This window comes from Tasmannia lanceolata, unplaced genomic scaffold (genome assembly GCF_043159265.1).
Source record: "Tasmannia lanceolata isolate RefF3 unplaced genomic scaffold, GAP_Taslan_0.1 ptg000037l, whole genome shotgun sequence".
NCBI lineage: Eukaryota > Viridiplantae > Streptophyta > Magnoliopsida > Canellales > Winteraceae > Tasmannia > Tasmannia lanceolata.
The window spans coordinates 47822635-47839841 of record NW_027518714.1 but is presented as its reverse complement, the minus strand read 5'-3'; the positions used below and the strand labels follow the sequence as shown (position 1 = coordinate 47839841).

Genomic DNA, 17207 nt, shown 5'->3' with positions numbered 1-17207 from the left:
TCGGACACATGATCCTCTCTAACTTGGCATGCCAACATATCCTGACATTTATATCATAGCATTGGAAGTTATGCTGCTTTAAGTAAATATAGATTATAAATTCCATAAGCATAAAATGCAGATGCATGTATTCAAGTAAAATATTCGATTCCATTTTCTAAATTCTTTCTGCATAAAGCACAGGCACATTTTAAAGTAAAATATTGGATTTTTTCTTTAAATATAAGTATATTGATTCCATATAGATTTCCAAAATCCATGCCCCAAAACAAGAAGTACTAAGGCATATACACACACAGATATGCATACATACAGGTATATACATATGTATATAAATTAATATATACACACACACACATGTAAGTTACAGTTTTGTCTTGCTACTAGACATACTAACCATGGTTTTAAATTTCCACCGAAACCGACACGAAACGGCTGCAATATTTATGTTTCCATTCCCACCGAAACACATACCAAATTGAAATGCATATTGAAACCAAAAACATAAGTGCATTAATGGTATACTATATTAGCATGTGTTAAATAATTATATTTATATGAATCGTATGTGAAATGTAGTGCATGTATTGTGTAAAAATATTTATAAAAATTACATGTGAAAAGTGATATGTACCAATGTTACCTGGAACGTGGTTCATTCTGGCATGCGGTACGGGAACGAGTATAGGTACAAAATGCATATAGAAACCAAAAACATAAGTGCATTAATGGTATACTATATTAGCATGTGTTAAATAATTATATTTATATGAATTGTATGTGAATGTAGTGCATGTATTGTGTAAAAATATTTATAAAAATTACATGTGAAAAGTGATATGTACGAATGTTACCTGGAACGTGATTCATTCTGGCATGTGGTACAGGAATGAGTACTAGTATGATGGTTAGCCCGGCACGTGGTATGATGGGGGTATGCCATACATATTTATTCAAAAAGAAAGTTCATTTTCCAAACCACAATATAAAAAATATGAAGATCTCAGACTATCACTAAATAAAGTACCGGCGGATATTACATACTCAATCCTAAAAGAATGCAAATAGAAAACAAAATACCCATTTCTGCAATAAAAACATAAAAGCATTACAAAGGATCAAACAAATAGGTTAGGGTGCAGTTGTCATTCCCTAGCCCACCGAAGTGTTCCCTCTTGCAAAGCTAGATATGCGAGTTTGGTATAGTCCGGGACGACAGGGTTGCCATTTTTAGCAATCTAGATCACGAACGTACCACGTTTATGCCACCCAAGTTGTGGGACAATTTGGGTTGGCGTGGGTGGGGGGTAACGACCCTGGTAGCATTGGTATTGTACTGAATTGCACGCATGACTATGTATGTCATAGGTGTTCGATGTTGTTAAACCATTTTGGATAGATATCTTTCCTATGTTTATAAAAAAAAAAAAAGCTATCTTGCTTATGTGATAGTTTCAAAGTGTATATTTGTGCTTATTGTAGCATTTCTTGAAGTTACACCTTAAAATTCCATTGTGTATAAATATTTTCATGAATTACACGTGAAATATGGTATGTACTGAATTATCAGACATGTGTTGTCATGCATATCACTAGGTGTTCGATGTTGTTAAACGATTATGGATAGCTATCTTGCTTATATGATGGTTTCCATGTGTATATTTGTACTTATTCAATCATTTCCTAAAGTTCCATCATAAATTTTATCATTTAAATATGTTTTCCATATGTTTATGTGATCTTACAACATTTCCACTACAGTTTTCAATCTGAAACCGAAACGTTTCACTTCTGTGGTGATTGAAATCGAAACCAAAACCAAAAATTTAAAACCTTGGTACTAATATGAGCGCATATTAGCCATTGCTGCTGCTACTATTGCTGCCATTGCTATTAGTACTTGTATGTACTAAATCCAAAAGCGGAGGGAGTAGGCATGGCATTTACCCCCTTCTCAGGTTAGATGTAATCCTCGAACATTTTCTGGTTTTGTAAAAAAATGAAACTTTGAGAGAAATACTAAAGAAAGGATTGTTCTTCATTTCCAAGCAGAAATTACAAGAATCCCATCTAAAAAATATGAATCCCATCTAAAAAGATATTACAAGAAGTTAATGGCTTACAAGTAAAGGGTTTACAAATGGCAATAACAGTATAAGAGCATCCCTTTGGAAACAAACCCAAGAACAAGGGACATGTTTCAATCGAATGAGGTCTAGCAAAATGCTTTGTAGTCTGGTGATTAGCTTCTAGTCTATAGGCATTTTGGGCTAAAGGGGGCAAGCATATGAAGTCGGGGTTTAAAATTTCGGTTTCGTTGTCGGTCTCGGCCACCACTGAAACAGGAATATTTCGGTTTCAGTGGAATTTCGACCAAAATCTAGTAAAAATAAGCAAAATCTTTTGGCATACCTAAAATTTCGGTGAAAAATCCCTAAATTTTATGTAGAAATTCCTAAAATTTCAGTGAAATTTCCTAAAATTTAGGTCGAATCCCTAAAATTTTGGTGGAATCCCGAAAATTGCAGAGTAAATCCATAAAATTTCGGTGTAAATCTTAAAGAATAGTTAAAAAACCGAAATTTTGCCGCCGAAATCATGTAAAATTATGATAACATGTGGATTTCATTTCAGTTGAAACCAAAACCGAAATATTTCGGCCGAAACATGTCGTTTTGGCTGTAATTTAAAACCTTGAGTGAAGTGAGGCATTAGAGGTCAACTACATGAAGCAAAGCTTTGAAGAGTCGACTTGGTAGAAAAAATAAAGCTTAAAATCCATAATTCCACATTGCAAATAAAAAAAACAAAAATGAAAAGGCACAATGTATACACCTTTGACCGCAAAATCTATAAAAAGCATACCCCCTAGTTCAATCCTAGATCCCCTCATGTGCACACCTCGATGCAAAATCCTTTATTTATGCCATTTCAACAAGTCCACAACTTCAAAATATTCCAAACAACAAAATAAAATTAAAGGATGTGTAGAATGAAAACGGTAGAAATTAACGATTTCTACTCGTCATTCCAATAGATGATCATTCACCAAAATATCAAACACTAAAAGATTTCTCTTAATGAGACTGATATCCCCAAGAAGAAACAGATTTCGATTGCGTTGAACAGTTGGGGAGTAATTGAGAAAATGATATTTTTCAAGAAACTTTCCCTCTCCCCATGTACGGTTAAAAAATATTAATTAAAAAGTAGATCTTTTTCTTACAAGGTAAAATGAAATCTTTTTAAGATTAAAAAAATAATCTCTGATTACTGACCCATGACAATATAGCTCTCTGATCCTTTTTCTGCTAAGGATTGGTATTACTAAGAAGTAAGATTCCATCTATAATCCACGATGTGATGGGTCCCATTTTTTTCTTCTTTATGATGATAAATGACCTACTTAACCGAGTGGTTAGAGTATTGCTTTCATACGGCAGGAGTAATTGGTTCAAATCCAATAGTAGGTAGAACTTATTAGATATCGGAGTCGACGGTCTCTAATAAGTTTTTCTACCCACGTTATATTCTTTGTTTTTATTGATTTTGTATCTTTTCCCTATTATCCTCCCACTACTCAGATTTGATTTTTTTTTTTTTCATTGCATCATATTACACTTGATTGTATCCAATTGGCGGAATCCAAATATGGTGTATAAGCAAAACTTCTTTTGATTATTCTGATGCAACGACTAATACGAAATAACATTGATAGCCTCTACTCATGTCCTAGCTCTTCGGAGAGCTAGAGTCGCCTCAATTTCTTGTCTCTTGCCTTCAGCTCTACTCAAGCTAGCTTCGGCTATTTCAAGAATTTGCTGAGCTTCTTGCGGATCAATGTCACTACGCCTCTCCGTATCATTTACTAAAATGGTGATCTCATTATTGCCTATTCTAGCGAAACCACCCATCAGAGCCATCGTTAACCATTGGTTGTTGGTGTATTCTCGAAATACCTATATCTACAGCTGTGGCAATAGGGGCATGATTTGATAATATGCCAATTTGGCCACTATTCCTAGATAAAATAATTTCTTTCACCTCTGAATCCAAATAATTCGATTACGAGTCAGTACACAAAGATTTAAGGTCATTTGACTCATTTCTTCAATTTGCTCTCCACATCTAAGTTCATAGCCTTCGCGGCAGCTTCATCGATGTTACCCACCAAATAAAAGGCCTGCTCGGGAAGACCATCCAATTCTAAGGAAAGGATCAGTTGAAACCCCCTAATTGTTTCTGTGAGACCAACATATTTCCCTGGAGAACCAGTAAATACATCTGCTACGAAGAAGGGTTGTGATAAGAAACACTCAATTTTTCGTGCTCTTGCTACGGCTAAACGATCTTCTTCGAATAATTCGTCCGACCCAAGGATAGCTATAATGTCCTGAAGTTCTTTGTAACGTTGTGAAGTTTGCTTAACTCTTTGCGCAGTTTCATAATGTTCCTCGCCAACGATCCTAGGTTGGAGTATAGCTGACGTTGAATCTAAAGGATCTACTGTTGGATAGATACCTTTGGCAGCTAATCCTCTTGATAGTACAGCGGATAAAGGACTTCTTACGCGTACGGAGTTCACTGCTCAGCCAAGGAAACAAAGAAACTACCAGAGCTTGCTGCGAGACTATATGAATACGGGCAACCTAATGCCCTTCGTCGCCATGATCGTGATAACTCTATTCGATCCGCTCAGAGGCTAGCTCTACTCACTTACCACCAACTCAAAGACATTGAATTCTCAAAACTTTAGGGTTAGGGTGAATCTCGAGCTTTATATGAAAGAAAATATAGCTAGTTGGCAAGATATGGATGTAGGCGTTGACAACTCCTCCCGGTTTTCCCATGCGTGTCCGTAGTTTATGAATCCTGCCCACCCTCTATGTGAGTAAGGCCCTATACTAGAAAGAAGGCTGAGTCGGATCCATCGGTCTCTCTCTCTCTCTCTCTCTCTCTCTCTCTCTCTCTCTCATCAAGGTTTAAAATTTTGGTTTAGGCACAGAAACGGAAACCTTTTGGTTTTGGTTTAGAATCTCAGTGGAAATCCTGTAAAATTGTAGAAACGCATGGAAACATATGCAAATGATAGAATTTTAAGATAAATTTTGGGAAATGGTAGAATAAGCACAAATTCATGCTTGGAAACCATCATATAAGCAAGACAACCATCCATAATGGTTTGACCACATCAAATACCTAGTGGCATGCGTTGCCACACGTCTGATAATTCACAACATTTCACATGTGGGAGTCGGCCCAGTGCACGAGGCTCCCGCTATTGCGGGGTATGGGGAGGGCTAGATGTACGCAGCCTTACCCCTGCATTGCAGAGACGCTGTTTCCATGATAACATTTCACATGTAATTCATATAAATATTTATATATAATACACACATCATATTTGACATACAATTTATATAAATATAATTATGTAACACATTGATATAATATACCACTCATACACTTATGGTTTGGGTTTCAGTATGCATTTCAGTTTCGACATGTGTTTCGGTGGGGATGAAAACAAAATCATTTCATTTATTTTGTGTCAGTTTTGTGCAAATATAAAACCGTGATATCTAATGTTGCTATAGCATGCACTGACACAACATCAGTTTTACCACTACTACTAGAAACTAATACTAGTGCTACACTATCATCATAAACATTGAATCCAATATACAGTATAATAGAAGACTCCAATATATATTGATATTGATGTATATTAGCTTCTTTACTTTGCCCACAAAAAAGGAAGGATATTTAGAATTACGGTTTGTGTTAAGGTTGGGCAATTTGGAGTTCAGATGTCTGGAGGACAAAAACAAAGAATCGCAATTGCAAGGGCTCTACTCAAAGATCCAAGAATCCTTTTACTTGATGAAGCTACAAGTGCATTGGATTCACAGTCGGAAAAAATTGTGCAAGATGCTTTGGATCAGGCCTCTGTTGGACGAACAACTATAATAGTCGCCCATCGGCTCTCTACAATCCGTAATGCAGACTTGATCGCAGTTCTTCAATTGGGAGAAGTCGTGGAATCTGGTTCTCATGATCAACTTATCCAAAACAAACATGGCCCATACTCAAAAATGGTGCAACCACAACAAACATCCATGAATTATGATGACCCATCTTTGGAATTAAAAGAAACTGAGAGTAATGATTTAACCAACTCTGCTACAACGGCTACAAATAGAAGTGAGACATCAGACAAGTTGAGCAAAAATCGACCATACGATCTCGATAATCAGACGGACCAGCATCAAGAAGACTCCTACAGTCCTCCATCTTTATGGAGTCTGCTTAAAATGACAGCTCCTGAGTGGAAAAGGACACTTTGTGGTTGCATTGCCGCACTTTGCTCAGGAGCAATTCAGCCAGTGCATTCATTTTGCATGGGTGCGGTTCTTTCTGCATTTTTTGAAAACAATCGTGATGATATCAGGTCAAAGACAAGACTCTATTGCTATGTCTTCTTAACCTATGCTACCCTTTCATTCATCACGAATGTGATCCAACATTACAATTTTGGAGTCGTGGGAGAGCATTTAACAAAGAGGGTCAGAGAGAAGATGCTAGCAAAGGTCTTGACATTTGAAATTGGCTGGTTCGATCAAGAAAATAACACTAGTGGGTCTATATGCTCAAGGCTAGCCACAGAAGCAAGCATGGTGAGATCTCTCATTTGCGATCGTTTATCGTTGGCGGCTCAAGTTTTCTCAGCTGCGACCTTAGCACTTATCTTGGGGTTGGCACTGGCCTGGCGACTTGCAATCGTAATTATTGCCTTGCAACCGCTCATTATCGGTTCCTTCTACGCGAGAGGTGTTCTGATGAAGAGCATGTCAAAGAAAGTCTTAAAAGCACAAAACAAGAGCAGTGAATTGGCAAGCGAGGGTGTTGTGAACCACAAAACCATCACTGCCTTTTGTTCTCAAGAAAAGATCATGGCACTGTTTGAGGATACCCTGAAAGGCCCAAGGAGCGAGAGCCAAAAGCAGTCTTGGTATGCGGGTTTTGGCCTCTTCCTCTCGCAGTTCCTCACCGCTGCTAATGTGGGCCTAATTTTCTGGTATGGAGGGAAACTATTATACCATGATAGGATAAGTTACAAGCACCTCTTTCAGACATTTTTCATCTTGGTGACAACTGGGAGAGTTATAGCAGAGGCTGGGACCATGACCTCGGATCTATCAAAGGGCATCGATGCAATAAAATCAGTTTTTGTTATTCTCGAAAGGGGGAGCAAGATAGAGCCAGATGACCCAGATGGGATTAAGCCCGAAAAGATGAATGGATATGTGGAGTTTGTAGATGTGGATTTTGCTTATCCTTCAAGGCCTAAACAAGTCATCTTCACCGAACTATGTCTTAAGATTGACGCTGGAAGAACTGTTGCATTGGTTGGCCAAAGTGGGTCAGGAAAATCCACCATCATTGGATTGGTAGAAAGATTTTATGACCCATTAAAAGGGTCAGTAAAAATAGATGGAGTCGACATCAAAATGTATAATTTGAGAGCTCTAAGATCTCATATCGCACTGGTTAGTCAGGAACCCACTCTCTTTGCAGGTACAATTCATGAAAATATTGTCTACGGGAAAAAGAATGCAACTGAAGCTGAGATCATTGAAGCGGCTGCTCTCGCCAATGCCCATGAATTTATAAGGTATGACTGTCCGCAAAAAATTCGAAGTGTCGGCCAAATCATAGGTTTATACCATTCACTAAATTATTTTATCATGCTAATATTAGCCTATATCTAAATATATCAGACAATACACTAGAAGGGCCAATCCTGTAAACATTGACCAATCCTTAGTTCGCATCGCCAACATTTTTAATGATGCGTGTACTTTACCTCATAACCCCTATTCATTTTCTTCTGAAAGAAATCTCCTCTGCCTGTTTCTATATATATTGATAAAACTAACATATTTTTCTTGCTGTTAATTGGTTGGTTTACAACATTGATGAGAACAGTTGCATGAAGGATGGATATATGACATATTGCGGAGAAAGAGGAGTGCAGCTATCAGGAGGCCAAAAGCAAAGAATAGCTCTTGCTCGAGCAATATTAAAAAATCCTACAATACTTCTCTTGGACGAGGCAACAAGTGCCTTGGACTCTCAATCTGAGAGCCTCATTCAAGAGGCAATGGAAAAGATGATGGTGGGAAGGACGTGCATAGTTGTAGCTCATAGACTATCTACAATACAAAAATCAGACTCCATAGCTGTGATTGAAAATGGAAAGATTGTAGAAGAGGGATCTCATGGTGAACTACTTGCCAAAGGAGAAAATGGAGCATACTTCTCTCTTGTGAGACTCCAACAGAATGATACCTTGGAAGTAAGAAGCCCCCAAAACTAATGGCGAAAGTAGAGGACTCAATAGGCAGGATGGTGGCACCAGCACTTATCAATGCCTGGACTCAAACTACCAAAATGTATTTAAATTTGAAATTATCTTAATGTTCATATTTTGGTATTGTAGAGTCCATCAAAGAATCATTCAACAAATTATGAAGCCAATCCCAATCACAAATCAAAATCTCTACTTTGTCAGAATCAAGGAGATGCAGTTCTAATTAAACAAAATTCTGTGCCAACTCTGAAATAAAATTGGAGAGGTTTTAGATACTTGAGTATATATGTTTATTTCCTACCCAGTTAAGATGTCAAATTGTTATCTTCCAAGAAACATACTCTCAATACAAATTTATGAATTTCAAACTTAGGAATAAGAGGAATTGAATTAATGTTAAAGAACTAGGAAATATATGAAATAAAATGGCACCAATCCTTTTCAAATCAACAATGGTAATTAATATGTAATTAAGTATCTGGAGAAACAACAGTAATTATCCTTCTACAATTTCTATGTCATTGGGTAGGTATTTGAGGCACCATGGAGATGTCAAACGATCTACAGAGGTAGAGCAGGAATATATAATAGAATTTTTTTTTTGAAAGGTATATAATAAAACTTATCAACAACGTATTATTTTGCTAGTACACACTAGATGTCCTCTGTCTCCCTAAGACAGCAGACAAATTGGCCAAGGGTGGTTTCCAAAGGAATGTTTTCATGCAGGATGCTCGCACCCTGCTGCAGTTTTCTCTTTTCTCATTTATAAAATATCATTTACGGTTTAAAAAAAAAGTTCCTTGTTCTGTTTGTCTGTCTGTCTGTTTGTGCGTGCGTGTGTAATCCCATTTTTAAGCCAATCCTAGTGGTTGTAGGTGAGGTCCTAACTAAACCAGCTTGGTCCTAGTTACCCTAACCATTGTCCATCATAGATAAATAGAATTTTAAGCCAATCCTAGTGGTTGTAGGTGAGGCCTTAACTAAACCAACTTGGTCCTAGTTACCCTAATTGTCCATCATAGATAAATAGAATGATTATAAACAATGAAAAGTAAGACCATGAATCTCATTTTCTTTCTTGAAACCAAGATGAACCATAAAAAATGTATTCCACAGGGGTGAAAGGTTCCCTTTTACCTAAACGGAGTCAGCGGAAAAGCAATATAGTGCATATTATGGACAAAACTACAAATCCTAGAAAATGCAAGAGCATAAAGGAACATCAGAAAAAATATCACCTATGGACCAGGAAAAAAAATAACCTGACAACAAAAGGAACACCAAGTCAAACCAATTCCTAGTAATGCATGCATATCATATCATGAACTGCCAGATCACATGCATATGAATACTTTCTTAATAAAGTACGATGATATTATAAATTATGGATTAGCTTGACCAAATGAAGCATTCTATCACTATATCTTACTTGGTGGTGATGTGGCAATACATTTCACAAAGACAACCATTTTATTGAGATTGATAAGGCCAAACTCTGAAACCAAAATCAACAAGTATTCTCGTTGAAAAGAAACAAAAGAGAACATGAAAATTGTAGTATGGCAACCTTACCAATGATGAAAGCAGAGCTACAGACTATTCAGATGAAGTGGCAAAATAACTTTATAATAGAATAAAAAAAGGGAAATGTTATCAGCACAACCACATTTTGATATTGCAAAACCTAGCTGTCTTTTCTTCTTTAATTGGCTTGTGAGAGCTTTTTGGGAAATGTAATAACCTTTTGACAGCTCTTTAAATACTAAAAGATAAGATGGTTTGTGAAAATATCAAAATATGGTTGTGCTGATATCATTTCCCTAAAAAAAACTTGGGTTATATATATATATATATATATATATATATATATATATATAGAGAGAGAGAGAGAGAGAGAGAGAATAGAGTTCCTAAGGTGTCACCTCATATAGCTTATATGAGGTGGCGCTCACAAAACATAAGGGGCCCACATTTTCGGGGTGATCGAAACCACTCATTTGAAAGGCCCTTAGATGGATATGGTGCCTATAAAAAATCAGGTCAATAGGATCATCCTAACCCTTCCATTTATGGAGGTTGAAAATGGGCAGATTTATGGAGGTTTATACCCATCCATTTCAACCTCCACAAATGGAAGGGTTAGGATGATCCTGTGAAGTTGATTTTTTGGGCACACCCTATCTATGTGAGGGCCTATCATATGAATGCTTTGGATCATCCAAACAAAGTGGGCCCCTTATGTTTTTAAGCGCCACCCTTATGTTTTTAAGCGCCACCTCATATAAGCTATATGAGGTGACACCTTAGGAACTCTATTCTCATATATATATATATATATATATATATATATATATATATATATATAGGGAAAAGGTTTTTTAGGTATCGCGCAGCCTGAGCAGCCCTCTAAATACACCATCTCCCATAGTTGTTTGACTCATCCAACCCATTCATTCTATAGGTTATAGTTAGGATTATGGTTGTGGTTATGGTTAGAATTATAGGTTATGGTTATGGTTATGATTTGTGGAGGTTTAAAATGGATGGCTAGAAATTATGCTCCTATAGATCGAATGGTTAGGATTGAGGTATGGAGATGGTTTGTTAGGAACACCCTATATGTGTGAGGTGCTTTAGAATGAATGGGTAGGATGAGTCAAACAACATGGAGATGGTGTGTTTATAGTGGCTTGCACAGGCTGAGCTATAGCTCAGAAACCTCGCCCCCATATCATAGGAGGAAAATGATCGTGAGCTTGAAGCTCATATAGCTTATATGAGCTTAAGGGCCCAAACACATGGGTCCCACATTGTTTGTGGTGATCCAAACCATTCATTTGCAAGGCCCTATCATAGATAGGGTGTGTACCAAAAATCAGCTCCATTGGATCATCCTAACCCCTCCAAAAGCGGATGGCAAAAATGGGCAGATTTGTGGCAAACGATGTCTGTCCATTTTGCCCTCCACTTTTGGATGGGTTAGGATGATCCTATGGAGCTGATTTTTTGTACACACCTTATCTATGTAAGGGCATTTCAAATGAATGCTTTGGATCATCCTAACAATGTGGGCCCACATGTGTTTGGGCCCTCAAGCTCATATAAGCTATATGAGCTTCAAGCTCACAATCATTTTCCTCATACATATATATATATATATATATATATATATATATATATATATATATATATATATACATATATATATATATGTATGGAGATGGTGTGTTAAAGGTTTAAAATTTTGGTTTCGGACCTTGAAATTTTGAAATTTCAATCGAAATATGGTACAAACCCGAAACCAATATTTTATTCAATATTAAATTTCGGCCGAAATTTCGGTATTTTCGGTAATTTCGGTGAAATATTAAATTAATATTAAAAAAACAGATATTTTGTGTCAAATTTCGGAAAAATAGGACTATGATACCAAGAAAAAATTTAGTTAAAAATATGTAGAAACAATATTTTTAACCACGACGTGCGATGCACGACACGGCCAACAAAAGGAGTATGATACCCGACGTATAATGCACGACACGGCAAAAAAAAATGGATATGATAACAAAAAAAAATTAGTTAAATATATATAGAAACAATAAGCAAAAAATTATGCATAACCACGTACCAAGTAATGAAAAAATGCAAAAGAAAGAGTTTTCTAATTACTTTTTCTGGAAAAAAAATATGCACGATACAGCGGAAAAAAAGTATATGATACAAAATTTCGTAATTAATTTTTGTGTAAAAAAATAAAAATATGCACGACATGGTCAAAAAAAAGTATATGATACAAAATTTCTCAATTAATTTTTGTGTTAAAAAAATATAAATATGCACGACACGGCCAAAAAAAAGTATATGATATGAAAAAAATGTTATTTAAAAAATATGTAGAAAAAAAAAGTAAAAAAGTAGCTAAAAATAAATATATAAAGTATCATATACTTTTTTCTAAAAATATATGCTTTTTATATTTTTCTAAAAATATTTTCTAATGCTTTTTAACAAAGGACGGGGGTAGGATTGAAATTATGTCAGTTTAATGGGTGCCTTTGTTAAAAAGCATAAAGGATGGGGTAGGATTGAAAATATGTGGGTTGAATGGGTGCTATTGTTAAAACGCATAAAGGAGGGGGTAGGATTGAAAATATATGGGTTGAATAGGTGCCTTTGTTAAAAAGCTTAAAGGAGGGGTAGGATTGAAAATATGTGGGTTGAATGGGTGCCTTTGTTAGAAAAAGTCAAAAAAAGTGAGGTGTAAATTCCATAGATTTTTCAAAAAAATCAAAAAAGCTTTGGCTTTTCCATCCAGCTTATTATAGTAGATATATAGATATATATCGAAAAAGTGTTTCTGGTGAAGATAACTTATCTGGTCAGTGAACCAGAAATAGAGTGGGACCTGGCGTGCCCAAAAATTCTTCTCAATAGGATGATCTTAACCCTCTGATCCGTGGAGGTATCTGTGAAGATTTTATGGGAGGGCTCAGCAAATGAATGGTTTGGATCACCCAAGCAATGTGGACCCCACTCTATGCCACCCCATAATTTATCTGGTCGATATTCTACAGCACTCATGTCAATTTTTTGGTTGCTTGTATGTTACAATATTCACGAGAGACCACACTTCAGCCTAAAAGCACTTCATTTTTCCTATGATTATGTTGATATTCAAAAGTGCTTTGCTCAGTCCGATAGAACCAATTATTTAGAAATCCCACATAGCAGATAATCATAATCACAATCACAACAACGAGATTTTCTACTTTCTGATCATCCTGAGAAAAAGGGTACTACCATTTCATCACTAAAAATACCTGATAAGCAAGCGCCCACAAAGAGGGCAAAAGCCTGAGAGTGAGCGCCTTCAATGCGTGTTAGATAGCCATTTTTGCGCTCTAGTCCACTGTCCTGAGATTTAAAAGCAACATCAGATTATTCAGGCAAGGGATTAAAGACTAGAGAGGCATAAATTCGGATTCCTTACTTGATTGAGGCATAAATCGTTTGATTTCAGGGTTTTTATCTGAAAAGAGCGATTGTTTTGTTTTTCGATCGAGAGAGACCTGTGATGAAATGCGGAAGCGTGAAGAGGAAAGAAAGTTTCGTCGCTTTCAATATCCCTCGATAGGGACTATGTTTTTGTAAGCAACTAAGCAAGGGATCCTGAGGATATTCTCACTTTCTCATTAGAATGTTTTGACCATGTGACAAACTCACCTTGTCTTTTGTTGTTTAACCAGCTGTCAAAAGCTATATAACAATTCCTAAAAGCTGTCAGCCAATTGAATATGAAAAAACAAGGTGAGTTTGTCCTGTCATCAAATACGATAGTGCAAATATAAGTAGGGATATATTAGGCAATTTCTTATAAAGCCATTTCCCCGACTGATTTTGTACGGGAGAACAGCCACACAAGTTCACTTATCAACAGATTTTGTCGTGTTTAATATGCTTAGTTTGGTTGCACAAAAGCTCAACAGCGGTCGGAATTTGGTTTGGATTTGGCATGCCATTCCACGTTTGGTTGCCAAAATGCATTGGACTCCCATATATGGTTGAATTTTCTAGGGAATGATGCTCTCTCTATCTCTCTCTCTTCCCTATCTCTCCTCTCTTTCTATATTGGTAATGACACCCCCATACTTTTTTCGAAGTAACTCTAGGCAAATCAAAATGCTTGTCTCCTCCCTTTGACTTCCTATTCCACTAATCTTCGAGCCCCTCCAAGTAACCAAACATAGAGTGAAAAGTATGGCATGCGGATAAAGATTGCAAACTAATACAATGATGGTTCAATTAGTGGATATAACGATTTAAGTGGGAAAAACGTTGCCAGTATATTTAATAATGTTATTGTTTGTGATCAGGGCGATCAATTAATCAACGGTGGTTCGATCAGTTCATATAACGATTGGAATGGGAAAAACGTTGGAGGTATATTTAATGTTGGAAAAAGTGTTTCAAATTATATTTTACAAGTGTAATTTTGGAAATTAATTTTGTTAAAAATGTGTTTCAAATTGTATTCTTGAAAATTAAATTTATGTCTTTTCATATTCCTTGAAATTATAAAGGACATTACTTGGATAAGTGAAGAGTTAGACTAATGAATCTATTTAATTGGTTACATTAATAGATTCATGATAAGCTTTGACTCTATGTGAGACTCTTAATGTTCCATTAATGGTGACTCTTAGGTTTTAGAAGTTTCAATGAATATGGAGATTAATGCATGACTCTTGGATTAAGTTTCTTCAATGAACCTATATCTTTTCAAGAGAAAAAAAGGTTTTGAGAATGGTATGAAAAAGACAATCCTTTTTCATAGAGTTTATTTTGAAAGAGAAAAATCATTTGAACAAACACTTATTTCACTTGTTTGATCGTTCGGAGGTGGATACACGATCCATTGTAGAGAAGTGCAACTCTCTTGGATGTACAGGGAATCTGGGCTTGGTTGAATCCCGGAGATAGTGCTGCCATAGTTGTCTTCCGTTTGCATGTGGGAGAGGCTTCAACTATCTTCAAGAAGCGTTTACGCGCCTCTAAGTCTTGGTTCTTTCTTGTTTTGTTTCGGGTAATATCTTATTTTATTTTGTGCATTTGTTCTAACATTTAATAACGTTGGCGGTATATTTAATAACGTTGTCGTTTCTTATCTAACGACTGAAGAAGTTTAACAATTGAGAGAATCTGCAACCTTAAGTTTGTTATGACTTTTGGTTGCTATTTATATAAATAAATAATTACATGATAGTAATGCCCTTGGATAGGGCTTATATTACAATACATATATTCACAGGCTATTACCCTCCTGCAATTTGTACGGGATTTTCAAAAACTGTTAAATTGGATCTTAGATATGCATAACGTCCAGATGAGAGACCCTTTGTGAAGATATCTGAAGCTGACGTTTCGTTGGAAGATAAAAGACTTTGGGTTCTCCTTTGGCGACTTTTTCACGACCACAATGGTAGTCTATGTCAACATGCTTCGTTCGTGAATGCATTATAGGATTAGCAACTAAATAAGTTGCCCCGATGTTGTCACAATGCACTTCCACAAGCTTTATAGATAAATGTCAAGTTCCCTTAATATAGATTTGATCCAACATGTGTCTGCAACCGCGTATGCAATCGCTCGGTATTCAGATTCAGTGGTTGCACGAGAAACAGTTGGCTGTTTCTTTGCACAAGAAGAAATTAAGTTGTTGCCGAGAATAATACAATAGCCCGTTGTAGATCGTCTTGTATTTAGACAACCAGCCCAATTTGCATCAAAAAAGGCACGAAGATGATTGATAGAAGTGGAACATAAATAAATCCCATAATTTATAGTTCCCTTTAGATAGCGTAGAATTCTTTTGACGATCTGATGATGGCTTTCTCTGGGGGCATGCATGTACGTACTGACATACTAAATTAACGGCATAAGATATATCCGGTCTAATGAATGTCAGATATTGAAGGGCCCCCACTATTCTGCGATATTCTGTTGGATCATTTAGAAGCTTACTTGAATCATCCTCGGACAACTGAGTTTTTGGGGTAATAGGGGTAGAGACAGGTTTGGAATTCTCCATTTTGTCTTCTAAAGTAGCATACTTTGCTTGACATAAAAATAATCCATTTGGTGTCTTTGATGCTTGAATGCCCAGAAAATAATTCAAGTCACCCAAATCTGTCATTGCAAACTCATTTTGAAGTGTGCAAATGATGGAATCCAAAAGAAAATTACTTGAAGCAGTTAATATGATGTCGTCGACATATAGTAATAGAACAACCATACTTGTAGGGGTCTTGAAAATGAACATTGAATTATCAGACAGACTATTCTTGAATCCATTTTCTTTCAAAAAACCAATAAAATGTTGAAACCAAGCACGCGGAGCTTGTTTTAATCTGTACAAAGCTCGTTTGAGTTTGCAGACATAGTTAGCTTGTTTTAATCCGTACAAAGCTCTTTTGAGTTTGCAGACATGGTTGGGATGATCTGGGTGTACAAATCCTTGTGGTTGTGTCATATATACCTCTTCTTTCAATTCACCATGTAAAAAAGCATTTTTAACGTCCAGTTGACGTATGGGCCATTTGTTAGACAAAGCGAGAGAGAGAATGATTCGTATTGTCGTGGGTTTAACAACTAGGGTGAATGTTTCGTTGTAGTCAAGACTTGCCCTATGATTATAACCCTTAGCAACCAATCGTGCTTTAAAGCGTTCAACTATGGCGTCTGCATTTAACTTTACCTTGTAAACCCATTTAGAGCCAATTAATGACATTTTCATTGATGGGTAAAGGTACTAAATCCCATGTTTGATTATTAAGAAGGGCATTGTATTCGAGGGACATTGCGTCCTTCCAAACTTGTTCTCTATTCGCAACAGTAAAGCATGTTGGTTCAACAATGGATGAGGTATTATTTTGACTATTAAAGAGAGAAGGAAGAAATCTTAATTTGCGAGTGCCATCTTTAGATCGAGTAACCATTGGATGAATCGAAGGTTGAGAGGTTTGAGTATTTGAATTTGAACCAGTAGTTAAAAGATGTAGAGAACGTTCTGTAGGTTGAGATAACATGTTTCCAGAGTTGTTTGAAACGTGTGGTTGAAGATCTGAAGTTGGTAAAATTTGCTGAGTGTCATTTTGAATTTGATTGGCAGTTGGTAGGCCACATTGTGAACGTGGTTGAGATAGGAGAGAATCGTGGGATTGTTGTGCAGTTTGATGAATATTTTCAGAGTCCAAAAAATTTGTAGTATTAAAATTCGAATTTTGAATTAATTGATGAGAGAAAGTAGAGGAATTGTGGTCGTGGATTTGAG

The 17207-nt window shown here is 36.3% G+C and overlaps 1 protein-coding gene across 1 annotated transcript in view; it reads left to right on the top strand.

The window, feature by feature from the left end:
* Window positions 1-8629, top strand: part of LOC143861504 (putative multidrug resistance protein) — a 30636-nt gene extending 22007 nt beyond the window's left edge. The window contains exons 6-8 of the mRNA XM_077372423.1: window positions 5790-7675; window positions 7990-8359; window positions 8504-8629. Coding sequence (XP_077228538.1) covers window positions 5790-7675; window positions 7990-8359; window positions 8504-8629 — 2382 coding nt within the window. The remainder of the gene's footprint in view (window positions 1-5789; window positions 7676-7989; window positions 8360-8503) is intronic.
* The last annotated feature ends 8578 nt before the right edge of the window (window positions 8630-17207 follow it).